The 18,389-nt window shown below is 60.3% G+C and overlaps 3 protein-coding genes across 11 annotated transcripts in view; 2 read left to right on the top strand and 1 right to left on the bottom strand.

Annotated features, from left to right (window-relative positions):
- Positions 1–9,940, bottom strand: part of NF2 (NF2, moesin-ezrin-radixin like (MERLIN) tumor suppressor) — a 49,062-nt gene extending 39,122 nt beyond the window's left edge. For all 9 annotated transcript variants that reach the window (XR_012625689.1, XM_074844677.1, XM_074844676.1 and 6 more), the window contains exon 1: positions 9,745–9,940. Coding sequence is in view for 8 of the 9 variants with exons in the window: in XM_074844677.1 (XP_074700778.1) it covers positions 9,745–9,858 (114 nt within the window). In the remaining variant the exon portion in view is untranslated. The remainder of the gene's footprint in view (positions 1–9,744) is intronic.
- On the top strand, positions 9,857–14,844 carry LOC141931605 (uncharacterized). The gene is made up of 10 exons (XM_074843956.1): positions 9,857–10,235; positions 10,274–10,864; positions 11,550–11,625; positions 12,165–12,269; positions 12,755–12,827; positions 13,148–13,241; positions 13,345–13,448; positions 13,679–13,724; positions 14,632–14,725; positions 14,797–14,844. Coding segments are annotated over exons 1-9 (1,470 nt in total). The 3' UTR covers positions 14,634–14,725; positions 14,797–14,844.
- An 11-nt stretch (positions 14,845–14,855) lies between these two features.
- On the top strand, positions 14,856–18,347 carry NIPSNAP1 (nipsnap homolog 1). Its single transcript, XM_074843861.1, has 10 exons — positions 14,856–15,290; positions 15,976–16,103; positions 16,244–16,289; positions 16,617–16,711; positions 16,862–16,932; positions 17,051–17,191; positions 17,382–17,413; positions 17,529–17,623; positions 17,735–17,818; positions 17,904–18,347. The coding sequence occupies exons 1-10, from the start codon at positions 14,962–14,964 to the stop codon at positions 17,966–17,968; spliced, it is 1,086 nt and encodes a 361-aa protein (XP_074699962.1). The 5' UTR covers positions 14,856–14,961; the 3' UTR covers positions 17,969–18,347.
- Positions 18,348–18,389: the final 42 nt, after the last annotated feature.

Raw genomic sequence — 18,389 nt, 5'->3', positions numbered from 1 at the left:
GCACCAAACCTTTCCCAGGACAGGCTCCTGCATGCTGCCAACGGGAGCGTCTCCTCCCCAGACATCGCTCCGCATCCCACGGGATCCCTGTTTTGAACAACCCTGGGGTAACCCCACCAATTCCCCTCCGGGCTGGGATTTCCACCAAACCACCCCTGCAGAGTTTCACGCAGGCACCCAAACCTTATTCACCATACTGCATCAGCTGGCACGACCCAAAGCTTTTCTCCCTAAAAGCAAGCCGGCAGTTAGTTTTGAAGACCAACAGCGAGCATTAAAGGAAGAGTTTTGTGGGTCTTTCCCCCTCCCCCGCAATTTCAATTTGGTGACGGGAATATTTTAAGCGATTGCTTCTGCTGTTAAGATTTTACACCGCCGCTCTGTCACTGCATGCGTACGTTATGGCAGAAATATATATTTAACATTCCTGCCTGCACAGTGCTAAAGTCTCCAACCGTAACACCGCACAGACATCCTCCCCGACTGTGCTGAATTACCTTCATTAAATATATAAATGGAACAGCAGCCACGTTTATTTCAACATACATGATTTCATTCCACACCTCGGTACTTAAAATAACGATCTGCATTCAAGTGGCATCTTTTGACAGCTGAACTCCAACTGTTTTACAGACGATCAGGACCTCAGCCCTCCTCGTCCTTACTTGATAGGCCTCATATCATTAACTGCCACATTTCCTGGCCATAAAACACAAAAAAGACCCCCCCAGGCATGAGGAGAGAAGAGAGCTGCTGTCCAAGGCTGGCCAGAGAGTCTGGGGGAGAGCCAGGATGGGCTGGCAGTTCCCCATCCCATCCTCTGCCCGTAACACCATTCCCCCATTCTGCACTAAAGTGACACCTGAAGCACAAAGACGATTTTGCAAGCTGTTACGTGCTCCTGAAAACAAAACAAAGAGGCTTTGAGCAAAAAAATCCCCTCTCAGCCTTACACCAGAGCGGCTGGCGCCATGCTATAATAAAGCTCAATCGCCCAATAAAAAGCTGCATCACGATAACCTTAACCCGACCCGCAGGATGGAGCGGGATGCGTCGCTTCAGCATCCTTGATCAGCTGCAGGCATCGCCTCTTGCGTTTGCAGCTTTGTGTTCTCCCATTAGCACGATCGCGAGGCGGGTTGTTAGATATATTCGGTGAGTCGTTGAAGGAATACGTGGACGAGCTGCTTTATAAACAGGGTAAGTGCTGCAAGGCTGTTATTCTGCGGAGCTGGAATTTATGTTCTTTACTAAGTACAGAGCGCTTACAATTTATCAGCAGAGCGTTTTAAGTAAACAGCACTAAACACTTAAAACTCAGCAGCCAGTGGCTAGAATAGAGTACTTCCAGTACAGGTTATTGGCATCATCTTTTTCTCCAGCAGAGACATCGCATTTGGCATCTATTAACAGGGTTTGCATTATTTATTAACCTGCACCAAGAGTCATTTCCAACTAGCAGGCAACTGGACAATTTATTTCGGTGCACAACCTTTCTGTCAAGTTTCACAACCGCTCCTTCGCTAACGAGTCGATAAAGCAGCCGCAAAAATGAGCAGAAGGGTTATGAGATCCTCTCGCCACCGGGTGACAAGGAGGAAGGCGAAGTGCTACAGAAAATGGGCACCAGGGCACCAGAGAGAGCAACCCTGCACGTAGAGGCTTGAGCAGGGGCTCTACAGAGAAAAGCGATTCCCACCACTGGCACAGGCTGATGCTTTTCTTCCAAACTGAATTTACAACAGCTATGTGGAAAAGGGAGGGGCGGGGGGAAAAAGGGCATATTTTAACCATTTAAGATTAAGGTTCCTCACACGAGAAGCTCTCCTCAGGCAACAGGGAGGTGCCCAAACTCCAGGGGACAGAACCTGGCTCTGTCCGGGGCTGGCGGATGGAGAATTTGCCTCCTTGTCCTCACAAATGCAAACCATCAGAGCCTCAGCCGTCCCTGGGGCCTGGCTGGGGAATAAGGGCACAAACAAGCAACTGGAGAAGATTAAGGCAGTGCTCAACAGCTCAGCCCGGGCACGCTGCCTCCCAGAGTAAACCCATCGCAACGGTCCCTCCACATCCCACACCACCCAACCACTTTGCAAGAGGCACAGTATTGGGTTACAGCACAACCTTGAAGAAATTACTAACACCTATAAAATATTTTACTGCACCAATTTATCCTTAAATAATGCAGAAAATGGCTTTTCACCGTAGCAGATCATTTCATTAAGCGCTAGTTCTGTGCTAGAGATGAGAAGAGAGCACAGAGCCCCTGTTGGGATGACACGAGAGTCTAAAAGACCACACAGAAAAGGGGACCAAGCCCCAGGAAGAAACGCTCAGCTTCCACTGCGTGATGTTATTTCCATTCAGAAGCAAGCTTTAACAAGAGGATGTGACACCTCTGCACTGAAACGGGGAGGGAGATGGCAGAAGGGAGAGGGCAGGGGCTGAGCAGAACATCCCACCGCTAATGATCTGGGAAACAATAAGTGGGTAGGCTGTATCTGTTCCTCATCCCTCCAGGAGATGCCCAAAACACCCACAATAGTTTACAACCGAAACAGAGATAACTTTGAGACTGCAGACCACATTTATTTCTTCTTCTGGACTCGGTAACAGAGTGCCACAGACAACCATTTATTTGGATTAAAGTCCATTTGGAGCAAAGGGGGAATCAAATATGCAATATTCTTCCATTTTTTTAAAAATAAAGTGATGTCAAATACTTTCAATTGCCACTTACTGAGCCACAAGACAGGGCTGTAAAAGTTATTTTTATTTACTAATGCTACACGACAACTCGATAATGAGCTTTTAATTAAAATCTATTTCTGTTAACCACCGAGGAGGCCGAAAACGCGCCCAGGCGTAACGATGCAGATGGTGCAGCCAAGCACATTTCGTGGTGTCTGCCCAAGACAGAGACAGAGCGGGGTACACGGGTGAACACGCTGCTGTGGCTCTGGCCAGCCGGCACCGAAGCAAGCGGGAGAGGCGGAGGGGACAACCACCGGTGACGTCCCAAAGCCTCGCCTCACCCCACGGTTGGGTTTGCATAAGAGTTATGGGGTCAAGCAGCAGCTCGACGCAGGGGAAGAAGCTCCAAGAGGCTGAGAGAAGGACCTTGTTCCTGCAGGCACTGCTGGCTTCCCGTGCCAGGGACGCACAGAGATACAACGTTAGACGGAGCCGTCTCCGTGCTGCTGTCGCACGGTCGCTCTGCAGTAGAGCACACTCCTCCCCGCCCCAGGAAGGGCCACGCAGGGTGGCAATCAGAGCTGAGCCTTACATCTGTGAGGGAGCCCACTGCCAACACACACGGGGTGTTTCAGCACAAGCCTGACCTGCTCGGATGATCTTTTGCACACTGATGGACTCTGAAAACAGACAGCTTACCCCAGGGAAAGCCAAGCTAGGCTTTAAGAAACCAGTGTTGTCAGCCTTAAGAGAGAGGGTTAGCCTTGCCCCAGCAACGGCAAGTTTACCTGTGAATGAAGCAAGGCTAAACCACGTATACTGTCAAATGCCTCTCCCAGCCTTAAGGGCTGTTGGATTTTTCTAACAGAGCGATGCCTCCCAGCTTCAAGTAGATTGTTTTCAGGGCTGCTTCCCTGTTCAAGCACTTTTAATTTCAAAAACCACCTACTTGAAAGACACTGTCTGTACAAAGGGAAAAAAAAAAAAAAAAGGATGTATTAAACAGCATCAAAACTAGAGTCTATACACCAAAAGACAAAGATATGCTGTCTCAAATGCCTTCCCTCCTTCCCCTTTGCAGCAACACACCTCCTCTGGATTAGCCACAGAGACAGGATTGACAGCGGTTTTGAACCATCTTTGGAGGGAATTGGATAACATGGAGTTTCATAACCAGCTTAGAAGAGGCTGCAATGGGACACAGGGGATCCAGAGAGTGTTTCAGATGCAGGGTGCAGGCAGAGAGAAGCCAAAGGGGATCTGTGTTCATAATAAGTCTCATGTGACTTGCGCACAGCCTAAGGGAATGCAGAACTGAACCGCACCAAGCAAGGCATCTCTGAAAAATTAATTCCCAAACGACACTGTTGTGAATCAGCAGAATTTCTGACTTTTTTTGGCATAAACCCCTCCAAGACACGAAGTGAGAAAAAGCTCTTACCTGCTGCGTCTCGTATTTAAAGAGAGATCAGCAGCAACCAAACGGCACAAACTCCCGAGCGCTCGCAGAGCCGACACAGGATCGGGGCAGATGGGCGCGCCAAGGAACCAGAACATTGACTTGACAGCTGGTATCCCAACAATTTACTGAAGATCATTTTGTAGCTGAGGGGGATTATTTCTCTCAGCTTTTTAAAATAGCTGTTACTGCCCACAGATTCGTCTTTTCCAGTTAACTTTCTGCCTGCTTGCAGAAGCTTAGCAGCACTGAGAGAGGTCACAGCCCCTACTAGCATCACTGAGCTGCTGCTAAACGTTTAAGCGGGGATGGAAGGATCTTTATAAAACCCCTTCCAAGTATTCGGCAATGCAGAAGGAAGCTGAGGGCACCCCACTCCCTAGTTTCCTTCTCTTGCCTTTTTATTTTGAGGACAGAGCTCAAAACTCAACCCTGATTTACTGCATCAGCTCTTACTCAAAAATTTACTTGGTCGCAGATCTTCACCACCAAATCTTCGCTCGCTCCTGTTTCAGAGGATGAGCTTTTGCAGCTCAGCTACATAACTCCCCATGCCTGTTAACAGAGAGTAACGGTTGGCTGCACGCTACTGAAATTGGGTCTCGTCTACTTACAAGCGAACAGAAAAGCTTTACAACCAACCTCATCCAACTGGCCCTGCAACCGAGTGGGGCACTGTGTTAAAAAGATCCCTTCCAACCAAGGTTATTCTCTGGACAGAGAGGAAGAGCTTAAGCATTGAGCAGTAACAGGATGCACGTTCAGACCAGCCGATACATCAATCCAAACTTGCCTCTTCTTGCTGCTTGAATGCTTAAGCTGTTTCTCTAGGTTGGCTGTAAAGCTTTTCCATTCATTTTTAACTTAAGACCCACAGAAGCTGCTGCTTGAAAGGATTAAGGTTGGGAAACAGCTGGGCAGCTAGCTGCACCTCAGCAGAATAACCATCCCTGCAGGAGTTTCAGGTCTGAGATCGCAGGCACGATAGAAAGGGCTGAAGAAAAAAACACACCCTTCAGAAAAGGTGCTGTGGCTCCGGAGATGGAGAGCCACTAACCCAGCTGACCACTGCAAGAGGAAGAAATGGGCAAAGACATGCACCAGACCAGAAGAAAGACTGATGGGTTCTATCAACCAGGAAACGTGGTTCTTGAAGGAAAAAAACCACACATCGGAATGTGTGAGACCAACCTGACACCAGCCGCACCACACCACCGCCATCCCGCCGGAGGGACGGGACGAACGATGCCTCGGAAGGCATAGACTCGAAAAGACCACAGGGTTTGAAGATCTTATGCCAGTATAACAGATAACCGACGACCTCATCTAGAGATGCACCAGCAGAATCACATTACCTTTGCCACATCAACTACTTTAATTTGGTTTGGGGACACCGTCAGCAAGTTTCACCATCAGGGTGGCAACTGCAGAGGAAACCATCAGGAACAGCAGGCTCCTGGCACCACACTCTGAACTGACATCAAGCCATTAGTGCACGCACCACACCCTGGCAAGCTCTGCTGTACACTAATGCCACTTAAAACAAGCTTCCCGAATCGGTACCCAAGCAGCGTACCGCCTATCGCGGCGTTCATCGCAGGAGAATATCAACATTAAATGTCTTTCAACAAGATTTCTCTTGTGCTGCTCTCCAAGCACAGAAAGGGTGTTTGAGGGTGTTCTCAGGAAGGTAGGGCAGCTCGGGAGTGCTTTAAGATGGGGATTTTAAGAGCTATGCAAATGTCTATCCTTCCTCAAGATGCTATCAATTAATTAGGTACCAGGCTCAGACAGCCACGATGGAAGTAACAAAAGGAAGACACTCACTTTGTGCCTTCAAGATTTCCCCAAACAAATTATAAGTCTTTCAAGTGAAACCCCAACTGTGATTATTAAGCTTCATCGCCATGTTAGAAAGATTAAGATTTCATTTTTATGAATTATTTTAGATTTAGGCTCAATTTAGAGACATCATTTGCAGAGTAAACAGATGCAAAGCAGGTTTAATCTCTTCAAATACACAGCTGGGGATTTCTACGGGGCAGATTGAAAAATTAACACAGAAAACTGAGGTCCCCCCAGCTATGAGGGTGTTGGTGGGGTCAGAAGAAGAGGGACTGCTGGGATAGGAGCTGGGGCTCTACAGCTTGCACGAGTGACCTTCAGTCCAGCCCCGAGAGCCAGCCATCAAGCCAGAGCAGGTTACAGATTCAGATCTCTCAGCTGCTCCGCATGCCCTCCGAGGGCCAGGGCAGACCTCACTAGCCCTAGCTGCTCGCCACACTGCCCGGTCTTACACCCCGTGGCCTCTGCCATTTCCAGCTGCTGGGCCAGCCTTGAGGTCTCAGGCCTCCACTGTCACTTGCCTCGAGGTGAGGACGTGGCCTCTGTCCTGCACAGCAGGGCCGCGAAGTTTAACTCGTGACAACACAGAGCATGCCTCGAGAGCTCTGGAATAAAGTTTAAACAAAAAACATCAGTTATATTAATCCCACACAGAAACACTCTACAATAAAGTGCTGATCGCTCAAATGTGTTTACCAGCAATGCGATCAATACCCATCCAGGAGGCCACTGGTTAAGCTACGCTGAAGACCAGCACGTGTAGCATCAGGCTCCCCAGAACAGTCACAGGCACCCTGGACCACTCACCGGCCAGGCATCCAACTCCTGGAGAAGGAAAAGTGGGGAGAAAGCAACACAGCAATGCTGGGAGCAAGGCTGGGAGCACAGAGGTAGAGCATGGAGACAAGCGGTGGTGATCTGCAACAGGGTGGAGGGAGGATGGGGGCTTCTGGAAGTGCGTGGGACCAAGGACATGACAGGATGGCACGGCAGGATGACAGAAACCAGCCTGCTCTGCCTGGACCGCAGCCTTGGCACGTGGAGGTTGCAGGAGGGAGCAGCAATTTCCTGCTGCCCCATCCTGTTCTGAACACCCACCTCACAGCTCCGGAGGCTTAAGCAAACCGTGCTCCCCGGACGGCTGCCAAGCTGGCAGGGCTGGCTCCCTGGCAAGGCCATCTGGGTGGGCAACCTGGGGTGAAGCCGAGGTGTCAATGTGGATTAGGCAGCAAAACACTCTTGCACTCCTTCCTCCGCCTGATCGGCTGCTATTCATGGCAGGGTTTGAAGCCCGAGGCAGGGAGCAGGCTCCAGCACCCCAGGTACGCAACAAAACCCAACCCGAGGTACAACCCCAGGACTACCGGCCTTGCAGAGGAATTGCTGAACCCCCAGCTCATTCCCTCAGTGAAGCCAGGGGGTGCCCATGGCCAGAGAGCAGCAACGGCAGAAAGGGAGGGGACGAGCACAGGCAGAAGTCAAGAGGCAGCTGTGGTTCCCCCTGCCCAGCTCAGCAGGGTGCCACCAGGAGCAGGCTACCAACGAGACCTGCAACAAGCCATCAGCTCTCCATCCCCCTCAGCACAAGGTACCACTCACAGGCTGCAAAAACACATCTCAAGAGCTGCCCAAACAGCACAACAGCAAGACTCCCAGCGCACCTCCTTCTGCTAATCCTCTAAAGAGTGTTTGTGCAGCAGAGGTATCCCCCTCCCCAGCCCCCTGCTCGGGTTGGCAGTCCTCCTTCCCATCCAAAGAAACCCACCGTGTCAACGCGCACAGATACTCAGACGAACGTCGTGCCACTCGCTCTTCTCCCATCTTGCCCTTCCAGGGCCTCGGCAAACCTTTGGACAGGGGCTGGATCCCTTCAGGGAGGAGCATGGTCCTCCCCAGATCATCGCCTCTCCCACCCCTCTGACTTTCAGGCAGGGCAGCCGAGACCACCGTGAGCACAAAAGCTTTGCTCCTGGCTCCAGGTCTCACCGTGAGCTGCCGTGGCGAGGAACAAGCCAAGCCCTGCCCTGAGCCACCTTCCCATCCCCTCCCTCACACCAGCCCCTGCGACTCGAGGCCGCAGGGTGTGTCCGACCGGCGTTGGGCTTGGTGCGTTGCTGCAGAGTCAGCAAACCAAGGAGCCTTCCCCAGAGCTGTGCAACTACAAGACAAAGATGGGGGCAGAGACCCAGCCAGGGAGCTGGACTGCTTGAATAAAGCTCGAATAAAACTCACACCTCAAGCTGGGCTGCCCTGTGCTTAAATAAAACTCACACCGCGCCTGCACCAAGCATGGTGTGAAACAGCCCCATCATCCACCTGCATCCAACTATTTCCCTCCCTCCCTCCCCTCCACCCCAACACTCTGCACTAAAGGACAATGCCTGCAGTCCCCCATACATCCCTTGTGTGCCACCTCTGACAAGATACAGGAGACCCAAGCAGGACCATACACACAGCTTGTGGGCTCCTTCCCGCTCCCAGAAGGGCTGGACAAGTCTATCTGCAGCAACAAGCTTTTTTGGCAGGAATCTCCCAAAAAAGTCATCTGAAGATGTACAAGTTGTACAGTCAAATCCCACCCGAGAGTGTTGCCTTACCACTGCGCAAACACCCTAATCCTAACATGAAACAACAAGTGGCTGCACCACTGAAACAAGAAGTTATTTACTTTTCATCATATGTTATTACTGGCAGTCTCGGAAAAACATGCAAGAACGGAGCCAGGCCACTTAAACTCTCCTGGCAGCGTAACGGTGGGAAGCTCGCACAACTACTGTCTAAAATAAATCCTTAATCCCTGGGAAAGGCAGAAAGTTCTTCAGAGCTGACAACAGATTTCAAGAGCAAGAAAATTTATGACAACAAACACCCCTTGGCTTATGGGCATTGTAATTCCATCAAGATTTGGATAAGATTTAATAAATATAAACTATTAAAAAGAAAAGTTAAACTGGTTAGAGATGGATTTCAATGTTTGTGGGTCCAATCCCTCTAGATCAGCTGAAAACGAAGCAACAACAAACCAGACTCCTGGGGCCTGACAGCAACCGTCCAGGGGAGAACATTTAAGAATGACAAAAGGCCCAAAAAAGGAAAGTATCTACGCAAAACCAGACACAGCAGGAGCAGGCACCAGGACACAACCCCCCCAGGAACACTCCTCATACTCGGGGCTCAGCTGACAACTCATGGAAGTGTGAAAATGTCATTCACGGGCGTTTGTTGAGCACTTTGAGTTGGACCCTCACGGATTCAAGCCTCGACACCTGCCATACCGCAAGCCCCGGCCACCTCACGACGGCTACTGTGAAGTGGGGGGCTTTAGCTGCGACGGCGAAATAAAGCTGAATTATAAGGAAAAGAAGCCTGAATAATAACAAGAACAAACCTGAATTATACCCAGGACAAAGCGGAATTGCACCCAGAGGTCCCACCCGTGCAGCCCCCCGAGGGTCGCTCCGTGACCCTGTACCTCCCGCGGGCGGCCGCGGAGCCCGCCCAGCGCCGGCCCGACCCCCCCCGAGCGCCCGCCGCCGCCTCGCCGCCGCCCTCCGCGGGGCACCGGGCCGTAGTCCCCGCTCCCGCCGGCGGCCCAGCCCCACAGCCGGGCTTAGGCCCGCCGCCGAGCCCAGAGGCAGCCCCCCGGGTGGGCGGGAAGGCCGGCGGGGGTGCGAGGGGCGCGGCCCACCTCAGCGAGGCCCCCCCAGAGCCCCGGCCCGCCCCGCCGCCATGGCCCCGGCCGTCACCTCGCAGCTGAACTCCATCTCGGCGTCCATGGTGGCGATGCGCACCGTGAAGGTCTTGGGCTGCTTCCTCTTCAGCGAGCTGAAGCTCATGCGGGACGCGATGGCCCCGGCCATGGCGGGAGAAACGGCTCAGCGCGGCGGCAGCGCCATGGCGGCGGGGAGGGCCCGAGCCCCCGCCGCTCCGGGCCGCGCCGAGCTGTGCCCGCCCTCGCCGCCTCGCCATTGGCCCCGCGCCGGCCTGATCCCGCCCCCGCCCCGCGGGTCGCGCGGCGCGGCAGCCAACGGAAAGGCCTGTGATGGAGGAGAGGGAGCGGGAGCGGCTGTGATTGGGAAAGCGGACGCCGCTCAAGGCTGGGGGGCGGGGCGAGACGGGTCCGCCTCCCAGCACGGTGGAAGGAGTGGGGCGGGGCGGTGGCGCCCCCTGGCGGCGGGCGGAGCGTGCGACACCCCGCGCCGGGACGCGCTCCAGGGCACCAGGCGCATGCGGGAAGGTGGTGGGCGGTGCGGGGCGGGCACTAGGACCCGGCAGGGGCCGAACGCCCCGGGACCCTCCCACGCTGCCGGGGCTGGGCTGCCCCGCCGCGCCGCGGGTGTCCCCGGCCCGGGGGGTGTCCGCGGTCCGGGGGTGTCCCCGGTCCCGGGGGTGTCCGCCGTCCGAGGGGTGTCCCGCAGGACGGGCTGTCCCCGGGGGACGCGGGGACGCGGGTGCTGCCCCCCCGCGGCAGTGCCCTCCCGGGCTCCCGCGGGGCCGTGGCGGGGTGCCCGTGGGGGGGGGACCCAGGCGGTCCCGGGGGGACCCGGGCGTCGGGGCTCGTCCCGCCCCCGGCGGGCGCTGCCCAGTCCCGGCCCCGGGGCGGGTGGTGGCGGAGACTGGGACCAGCGCCCGGGGCGGGACCGGCACGGGGAGAGCGGGACAACGGCACTGGGACCAGTACCGGGACAACGGGACTGGGACCAGCACTGGGACAACGACACTGGGACCAGTACTGCGACAACGGCACTGGGACCAGCACTGGGACAACGGCACTGGGACCAGTACTGCGACAACGGCACTGGGACCAGCGCTGGGACAACGGCACTGGGACCAGTGCTGGGATAGCGGGATGGAACTGGGACCCAGGTAACAGGACTGGGACCGGGGGGGCCGGGACCAGCACTGGGATGGCGATATGGGACTGGGATTGGAACTGGGACTGGAACTAGCGCTGGGTAATGGGACGGGACTGGGAGCAGAACCAGCGATAATGGAGCTGGGACAGGGGGATGGGGACCGGCACTGGGATGATGGGATGGAGACTGGGACCAGCACCAGGGTAAGAGGACAGGACTGGGACCCAGGTCAGCGTGGGGATAACGGGATGGGACTGGGACCAGCACTGGGATAACGGGACCGGAACTGGGACCAGTACTGGGATAACAGGATGGGACTGGGACCAGCATTGGGATAATGGGACAGGGACTGGGACCAGCACCAGGACGACAGGTTGGGACTGGGACCAGCACTGGGATAACGGGATAACGGAACAGTGACCAGCACTGGCATAACGGGATGGGAACTGGGACCAGCTCAGTGTTACTGAAGGGAAACTGGGACCAGCACGGGGCAAGGGACGGCAGGAGCAGGCGGGGGAGGGGGACCAGCGGGAGGCGAGAAACCCCCCCGGCCCCCCCCAGCTGGCCGGGGAGCAGCCCCCGCCCCGCCGGCCCCAGCGGCCCGAGCGCCCCCGCAGCGGGAAGAACGGGTCCTCTGTCCCCGCGGGGACAATGGGGACATTGATGCCCCCCCCCCCGCCCTGTTCCTGCAGGACCCCCATGGCAGACGGCGACGAGCCCCCCCGCTGCGCCCTCACCCCTGCTGGCACCCGCGGCCCGGGCACCCAGGTGGGCATGGGGAGGGTGGGGGGCATGGGGGGGGGTGTGGAGGGGTAGGGGGGGGCTGGGGGGGGCATTTGGGGGGGCATGGAGGCCCAAGGGCGTCGGGGAGGCATGGGGAGCTATGGGGGCTGGGAGCAGTATGGGGTGCTATGGGAGGGGCATGGGGGGCTCAAGGGCTGGGGGGGTCATGGGGAGCTATGTGGAGGCCATGGGGGCTGGGGGGGGGGGTATGGGGAGCTATGGGAGGGCAAGGGGGGCCATGAAGGACACAAGGGAGCTCAGGGGGGCTGGGGGGGGGCCTTGGGAGCTATGGCGGGGTATGGGGGAGCCCAAGGGACCCCAGGGGTCTATGGGGACCTATAGGGCACAAGGGGACAAGGGGGGGCATGGGGAGCCCAGGGGAGCCCTGGTGAGCTGAGGGGGGGTCATTGTGGGGTGTACAGGTGAATTGGGGTGGGGGGGTTGGTAGGGACTCTGGCAGCCCGGGGGGGGAGGTCGGGGGGGCCCCCCTCGGAGCCCCCACTCTGGTTGAAGCCCCTGCTCAGCCCTGCCGGCCGGTGCCGCGGGTCCACGCCTTCGGGAAGGGGGGGCAGGCGCTGCGCAGGGACCCCCGCGCCCCCCCCGCCCTGCGGGGCTGGCTACACAAGCAGGTGGGGCGGGGGGGGGGGCATGGGGCTGGGGGGTGGGGGGGGAGACCAGGGCGGTGCATGGGGGTTGGGGGGGGTCTGAGGTGGGGGGGGGTCTGGGGTTTGGGGGGGTCTGGAGTGGTGAGGGCTGCTGCGGGGTTTATGGGGTTTGAGGGTGTCGGGGGGGGGCATACAGGGTTTGGGAGAGCTGGAGTGAGGGGTCTGGAGTGGGAGGTGTGTGGGGTCGGTATGGGGGATCAGAGAGAGTGGGGGGGTCTGGGGTGTTGGAGTGTCCTGGGGGGGGGTTATGGGTTTTGGGGAATCGAAGAGGGTTGGGGGGATCTGAGCTGGTGGGGGGTGGTGGGGGTGTTATGGGGTTGGGGGTGGACTAAGATGGCAGGGGGTGCTGGAGGGGTTATGGGGTTTGGGGGATCAAAAGGGTTGGGGCAGCAGGGGGTCCTGGGGGGATGATGAGCTGCGGGGGGCTCACCCCCATCCCCGTCCCCCAGGACAGCTCAGGGCTGCGGCTCTGGAAGCGCCGCTGGTTTGTGCTGGTCGATCTCTGCCTCTACTACTACCGGGGTGAGGGGGGCCGGGGGGGGGCAGGACAACCTGGGTGCACGGGGACCCTGGGGTGAGGGGGGACTTGGGTGACCTGGAGTCCCTGGGGGGTCAGGGATCCCGGAGGGATCGGGAGTCCCTGGGGTAGTTGGGGATCCCTGGGAGGCTGAAGGGGTCACTGGGGGGGGGTCTGAGTTCTGGGGGACCCCAGAAGGTTTGGGGGCAGCCAGTGGGACTCAGAGGAGGTCCCCAGCTTCCTCCCAATGGTACTGGGGGTCTTGGGGTGTCGATGGGGCTCCTGGGGGTTCCCCTCCCCTGAGACCCCTCTGCCCCCCAGACAGCAGCGAGCAGCGAGTGCGGGGCGGCCTCCCCCTGCCCGGCTACGAGATCCGTGTCCTGCCCCCCGCCCCCCGCACCCCCCAATTCCTCTTCATGGTCAGTCCCGGCCCCCTGGGTCCCTGGATCCGGGGGTGCCCTGGGTCGGGGGGACAAGGCCTGGACACTTGGGTCCTCTCCACCATGGCCCCCCCACCCCCAGGCCGAGCACCCCGGGATGCGAACGTACTGCCTGGGGGCCGAGACCCCCGAGGAGCTGAACGCCTGGGTCTGCGCCCTGCGCCGGGGGGCATCACCCCTGCCCGGGTGAGTGGGGCACCGGGGGGCAGTGGGGGGCACAGGGGCCACAGGGGGCCCTGGGTCCATGGAGGGGCATGGGGACCTGGGGCGGGGGCGGGCGGAAGCTGGGGGAGGTTTGGGGGGTCCTGGGGGCGGGAGGTGGTTGGGGGCTTTAAGGGGGGTCACAGAGGGTTTTGGGGGGGTGCCTGGGGGGCAGTTAACCCTTTAACACCTGTTTTCTCCCCCTCCCCTTCCAGCTCCCCCCACTCCCTCTCCCTGCAGATGCCCCAGGAACCCCGAAGTGTGAGTTCCCCCTCACCCCCATTGCCCACCCACCCCCCCGGCTGGTGCTCCCTGTGCCCCCCGGGTGAGGAGCTGGGGGGCACCCCCATGCCCCGTCCTCACCGCCCCTCAGTCCCTCCACTGCCCCCCAGCAAGGTGAGCTCCCTGGGGGGACACTGCGGGACAACCCCTTCAACTAACCTTCCCCCCCAGGGTGACCCCCAAACCAACCTCCTTCCCCCCATCCTGTGACATCTGGGGACTGGGGGTGGTTGGAGTGGGGACCCCCAATCCCCCACCTAACCCCAGGTGCCCCTTAAGCTCCTCTGACACCCTCTGTCCTGGGGTCCCATGGGTGCTGGGGTGTCTCATCGGTGCTGGTGGGTGCCACAGCATCTGAGGGGTCTGGCCAGGGTGGCACCCCCATACCCCGGGGACCCCCATGCCCCACCATGGGTGATCCTGGGAGTCCCAATACTCCCACAGCAGTTCCTGGGGGACCCCAAACACCCCAGGGCTGGGCAGGGGGCCCCTAACACCGTACCCTGGGGGGATCTAACTTCTGCAGGGACCCCAATTCCCAGCCCCTCCAGTGAGCCCCCAGCACTGGGGACCTCGCCCTGTCCTGCCCCCTGTCCCCCGGGCTGTGCCCAGCGCTGGCTGTGGGTGCTGGGGCAGGACGACGGGGCCATGGGGTGCCCTGACCCACAGCTGGCACCATGGCACCCCTGGGACTTGTACTGGGGGGAGAGATGGGGGGCAGGGGGCAGGTACTGCGGGGATTGTGGGGCTGGAGGGGCTATGGGTCAGGCTGGGGGGGCTGTGGGGTGGGAGGGGGTTATGGGGCCGGGGGGGCTGCAGGGGGAAGCCGTGGAGCAGGACAGATCAGCAGGTGCCCCTGGACTCACCACGGGCGCCCCCACCCCAGGAGGAGGCCCCGGCCCGGGGGCGGCCCTGCGGGACGGAGGACACGCGGGGGGTGCGGCGGGGGCCGCCCGTGGGCGCCGCTGTTCCCGCAGCAGGTGGGTCCCGGCCCCGCCCGAGCGCCCGGCGGCCCTGCGGCCCCGCCCCGCTCTGACCCCGCCTCCCCTAGGGCGGAGCCCGAGGGATCCCCGCCCCCCCGGAGCGGCGACCAACCAGCGGCTGCCCCCTCTGGCCGGCAGGGGGTCGGGAGCGGCGGAGCAAGACACGGCGGCCAATCAAACACGGCCCTCTCCAGCCGGCTCTTCTGATTGGCTGCTGGCAGCCGAGAGCTCAGATGGGGCCCCGCCCTCCCCGCCGACAGCCAATGAGGCCTCGCCCTGGCCGCGGGTGGGGGCGAGTGGGCGGGGCTCAGAGCGAGAGGGTGTGGCCGGCCGCGGGGCGCGGCGGCCAATCAGAATCACCCTCCTCCAGGCCAGCTTCTGAGGGAAGGGCGGGGCGCTCCGCCCCGGGGGCGGGGGCGGGGTGGGGCGGGGTTTATCTAGCCACGCCCCCGCTAGGCTCCGCCCCGCTGCGGGGGAAGATGGCGGCGGCGCGGGCGAGCGGGAGCGCGGCGCTGCGGCGGCTGCGACGGGGCGGCGGCGGCGGGGCCCCCGGTGGAGCGCGGTGAGCGGGGCTGGTCCGGGCCCCCCCCGTCCCCGGCTACTCTCGGCTCGGCCCCCGCCCCTCATACCCCTCCTCAAGGCCCGTTGTCCCCTCAGACCCCGCGTTCCCGTTAGTGGGGGCCGCTCAAGGCGGGCGGGCCCCGGGCCCTGGCGCGGTGCCGGGCGGGCGGAGGCCCCGCTGTTAATGCCTCACCAGGTGGGGCAAAGGTCCGGCCAGCAGCGCGGCCCGGGGGCGGAGGGGCCCTGCCCATCCCGCGCCTCCCTGGGGAGGGTCCCGCCGCCCCCCGAGCCCGCGTGGGGATCCCCGCCGGCTGGAGCAGCTCCTGGGGCTGAGGGGGATCCCTTGGGGGGCTGGTGGGGGCTGCCCCCCGCGTCCCGCCGCTGGGGTGGGGAGACCTGTGGCCTTCATTTTCCCTCCATACCCCTACAAAAAACGAGCCGGGCGCTGCCGTGCCTCGGCTCCCCTTGAGATGAACTGAATGAAACCCCGAGAAACCCCCCGAGATGGACGCTGCTCCCCAGCAGCCGGACGGTGCAGGCAGCTGCCTGCGGAGCCAGGAAGGCAGGATCAGCAGCGTGGCCTTTGGTTCCCATTTTGCCCTCCAGCCGGTCGTTCCCAGGCAGAGCTCCCCCAGCGAAGGGGGTGTTGGCGGGTGCTCCCCCCGCGCTGACCCGCTGTCTCGCAGGGGGTACTCGAGGGATGCTGAGGGCAGCTGGTTCCGCTCCCTCTTTGTGCACAAAGTGGATCCCCGCAAGGACGCCCATTCCAACCTCCTCTCCAAGAAGGAGACCAGCAACCTCTACAAGATCCAGTGTGAGTGGGGCTGGGGGGTGAACACAGACAAGGGTGCACCTCGCTGTGCTGGCCCCTCCTCACCCATGGGCACCCCCTGGCTGCTCTGCCTTGGGCCCCGCCGCCAGGTCCCTGGCAGCCCCTCTCTCCTCTCCCTGCAGTCCACAACGTGAAGCCGGAGTGCCTGGATGCCTACAACAGCCTGACGTGAGCCCTGCTGTGTGTTGGGAGGCAGCACTGCTTGGCATCCCAGTGGGGTGTTGCGGTGCTGCTCTGGAGCGAAGGGGGTGTGGGGGGCTTGTGTGGAGTTCGGTGAGACCGTGGGTGGGTCTGTGCCCCTGCTCCTTGCCTCAGTTTTCCTCCCTGTGAAGTGGGTGCACCCCCAGGGCGACTCGGGGTCCTGTTCGGGGTCCTGTTAGGGCAGACCCGTCCATGCACAGACCCCTCATACTCAGCTGGGAGGGCAAACGGGGGTATCAGGTGTATTTTGGGGTGCTTTCCCCCTTCCCATCTGCCCCCACTGTGTCCCTGCAGAGAGGCGGTGCTGCCCAAGCTCCACTCAGATGCCGACTACCCCTGTGACCTGGTGGGGAATTGGAACACGTGGTATGGCGAGCAGGACCAGGCAGGTGAGAGCAGGCAGTAGATCCCGGTGCCCCCGCTGCCGGAGCGGCTCGGAGCGAAGGTGAAGACCTCGGCTTGTGCTGGGGGCTGGCTGTCACGCAGGGGGAGAGGGGTGGGAGCTGCCCTCCCTCCCCAGCCCTGTGCTGTCCTTCCAGTGCACCTCTGGCGCTTCTCGGGCGGGTACCCAGCCCTCATGGACTGCATGAACAAGCTCAAGCAGAATAAGGTATCGCTGGGATCAGGGCGAGCTGCCCGAGCTCTGCCCCTCGCCTCTACCTGACCCCCCCCTGGCTTTGGGTCGTGCTCGCTCCCACCTCGAAACCCCTGGCTGGGGCTGTCCCCAGGAGTACCTGGATTTCCGCAAGGAGAGGAGCCGCATGCTGCTGTCCCGCAGGAACCAGCTGCTCCTGGAGTTCAGCTTCTGGAACGAGCCCCTGCCCCGCCAGGGACCCAACATCTACGAGCTGAGGACCTACAAGCTGAAGGTGAGCGGCCATGGGGGGCCAGCCCACGCCTTGGGGCGGCCTTCGGATCGATATACCCCTGGGGAGGGGGTCCTGCCTGATGTTTCGGAGGGCAGCCCCCCAAATTCCTCCCTCGGTGAGGAGACCCCAAGCAGGGGGAGCAGGCAGGATCTGGCTGCTCACTCTGGGTTTTTTTCTCCTCTACTTCCAGCCAGGGACCATGATTGAATGGGGCAATAACTGGTAAGCGGCTGTTTACCTGGCACAGGGGTAGCCAAGGTGGGAAAAGGTCCCCATGGAGCTGGGGGGGGGCCCTTGGGCAATTCCCCTCCGCCACGTTTCTCCCGCTGTGTGCCAGGGCTCGGGCCATTAAGTACCGGCAGGAGAACCAGGAGGCGGTCGGCGGGTTCTTCTCCCAGATCGGGGAGCTGTATGTCGTGCACCACCTCTGGGGTAAGCGGGCTCCCCGCTGCCTGTGTCCCCCCCCCCCCCCCCCCGGGGCACCCCCACATTGGGGCTGTGCTGGGGGGGTCCTTGGGTGCCAGTCCCACCCCATCTCCACAGCCTACAAGGACCTGCAGTCCCGGGAGGAGACGAGGAACGCGGCCTGGAGGAAGAGGGGCTGGGACGAGAATGTGTACTACACGGGTGAGCGGGACCCCCTGCCTGCGCCGGGGACCCCCCACGTGCTGGGGACCCCCTGCCCTCACCTGTCTCTCGTTTCCTTTTCCAGTCCCGCTGATCCGGACCATGGAGTCACGGATAATGATTCCCCTGAAGATCTCGCCCCTGCAGTGAGCGGGGCTCTGCGCTGGGGTGTCTGCCTGCACCCGGAGGGGCTCGCTCCCTGCCTGCATTCCCTGCCTGCACCCCGGACCTGCTGGGGAAGGGCTGGTGGGGGGGTGTCTCTGTTCCCTCACAGCTCCTGGCTCTCCTTTCCCCCACACCCTGCTTTGGGGTGGATGAGAGCAGCGAAGGGTTTGCGGCTGGGGAGGGGAAGGGTGGGAGCCCCACATCCTGCGGCGGGTCCCCAGGTGCTGCCCGGGGGGGCTTGGGCAGGCTGCAGAGATTGGGGGGGGGGGGGGTGTCCTTAATTATTCCTGATGGGCCCCTGGGTGCCTTTCCTGGGAGCCAGCCTGACTGCAGGACATCGCCAATTAAATATTTAATATGCCAAGGCCTTGCCCTCTTTGGGGACGGGGTGGGGCGGGGGGTGCTT

The sequence above is a fragment of the Strix aluco genome, chromosome 18 (assembly GCF_031877795.1).
Source record: "Strix aluco isolate bStrAlu1 chromosome 18, bStrAlu1.hap1, whole genome shotgun sequence".
In the NCBI taxonomy this organism is placed as follows: domain Eukaryota; kingdom Metazoa; phylum Chordata; class Aves; order Strigiformes; family Strigidae; genus Strix; species Strix aluco.
Note: the sequence above shows the minus strand (reverse complement) of the source record. Positions and strands in the feature narration are given on the sequence as shown.

What these genes read in the sequence shown, in the direction of transcription:
- LOC141931605 (XM_074843956.1), top strand. Translation starts at nt 9,857, where the DNA reads ATGGCGGGAGAAACGGCTCAGCGCGGCGGCAGCGCCATGGCGGCGGGG. An exon ending in GGGGCTGGCTACACAAGCAG is followed by an intron (nt 12,270 to 12,754) that starts GTGGGGCGGGGG and finishes CCCGTCCCCCAG; the next exon opens with GACAGCTCAGGGCTGCGGCT. An exon ending in GGGGCATCACCCCTGCCCGG is followed by an intron (nt 13,449 to 13,678) that starts GTGAGTGGGGCA and finishes CTCCCCTTCCAG; the next exon opens with CTCCCCCCACTCCCTCTCCC.
- NIPSNAP1 (XM_074843861.1), top strand. Translation starts at nt 14,962, where the DNA reads ATGGGGCCCCGCCCTCCCCGCCGACAGCCAATGAGGCCTCGCCCTGGC. An exon ending in GGGGCCCCCGGTGGAGCGCG is followed by an intron (nt 15,291 to 15,975) that starts GTGAGCGGGGCT and finishes GCTGTCTCGCAG; the next exon opens with GGGGTACTCGAGGGATGCTG. An exon ending in ATTGAATGGGGCAATAACTG is followed by an intron (nt 17,414 to 17,528) that starts GTAAGCGGCTGT and finishes GCTGTGTGCCAG; the next exon opens with GGCTCGGGCCATTAAGTACC.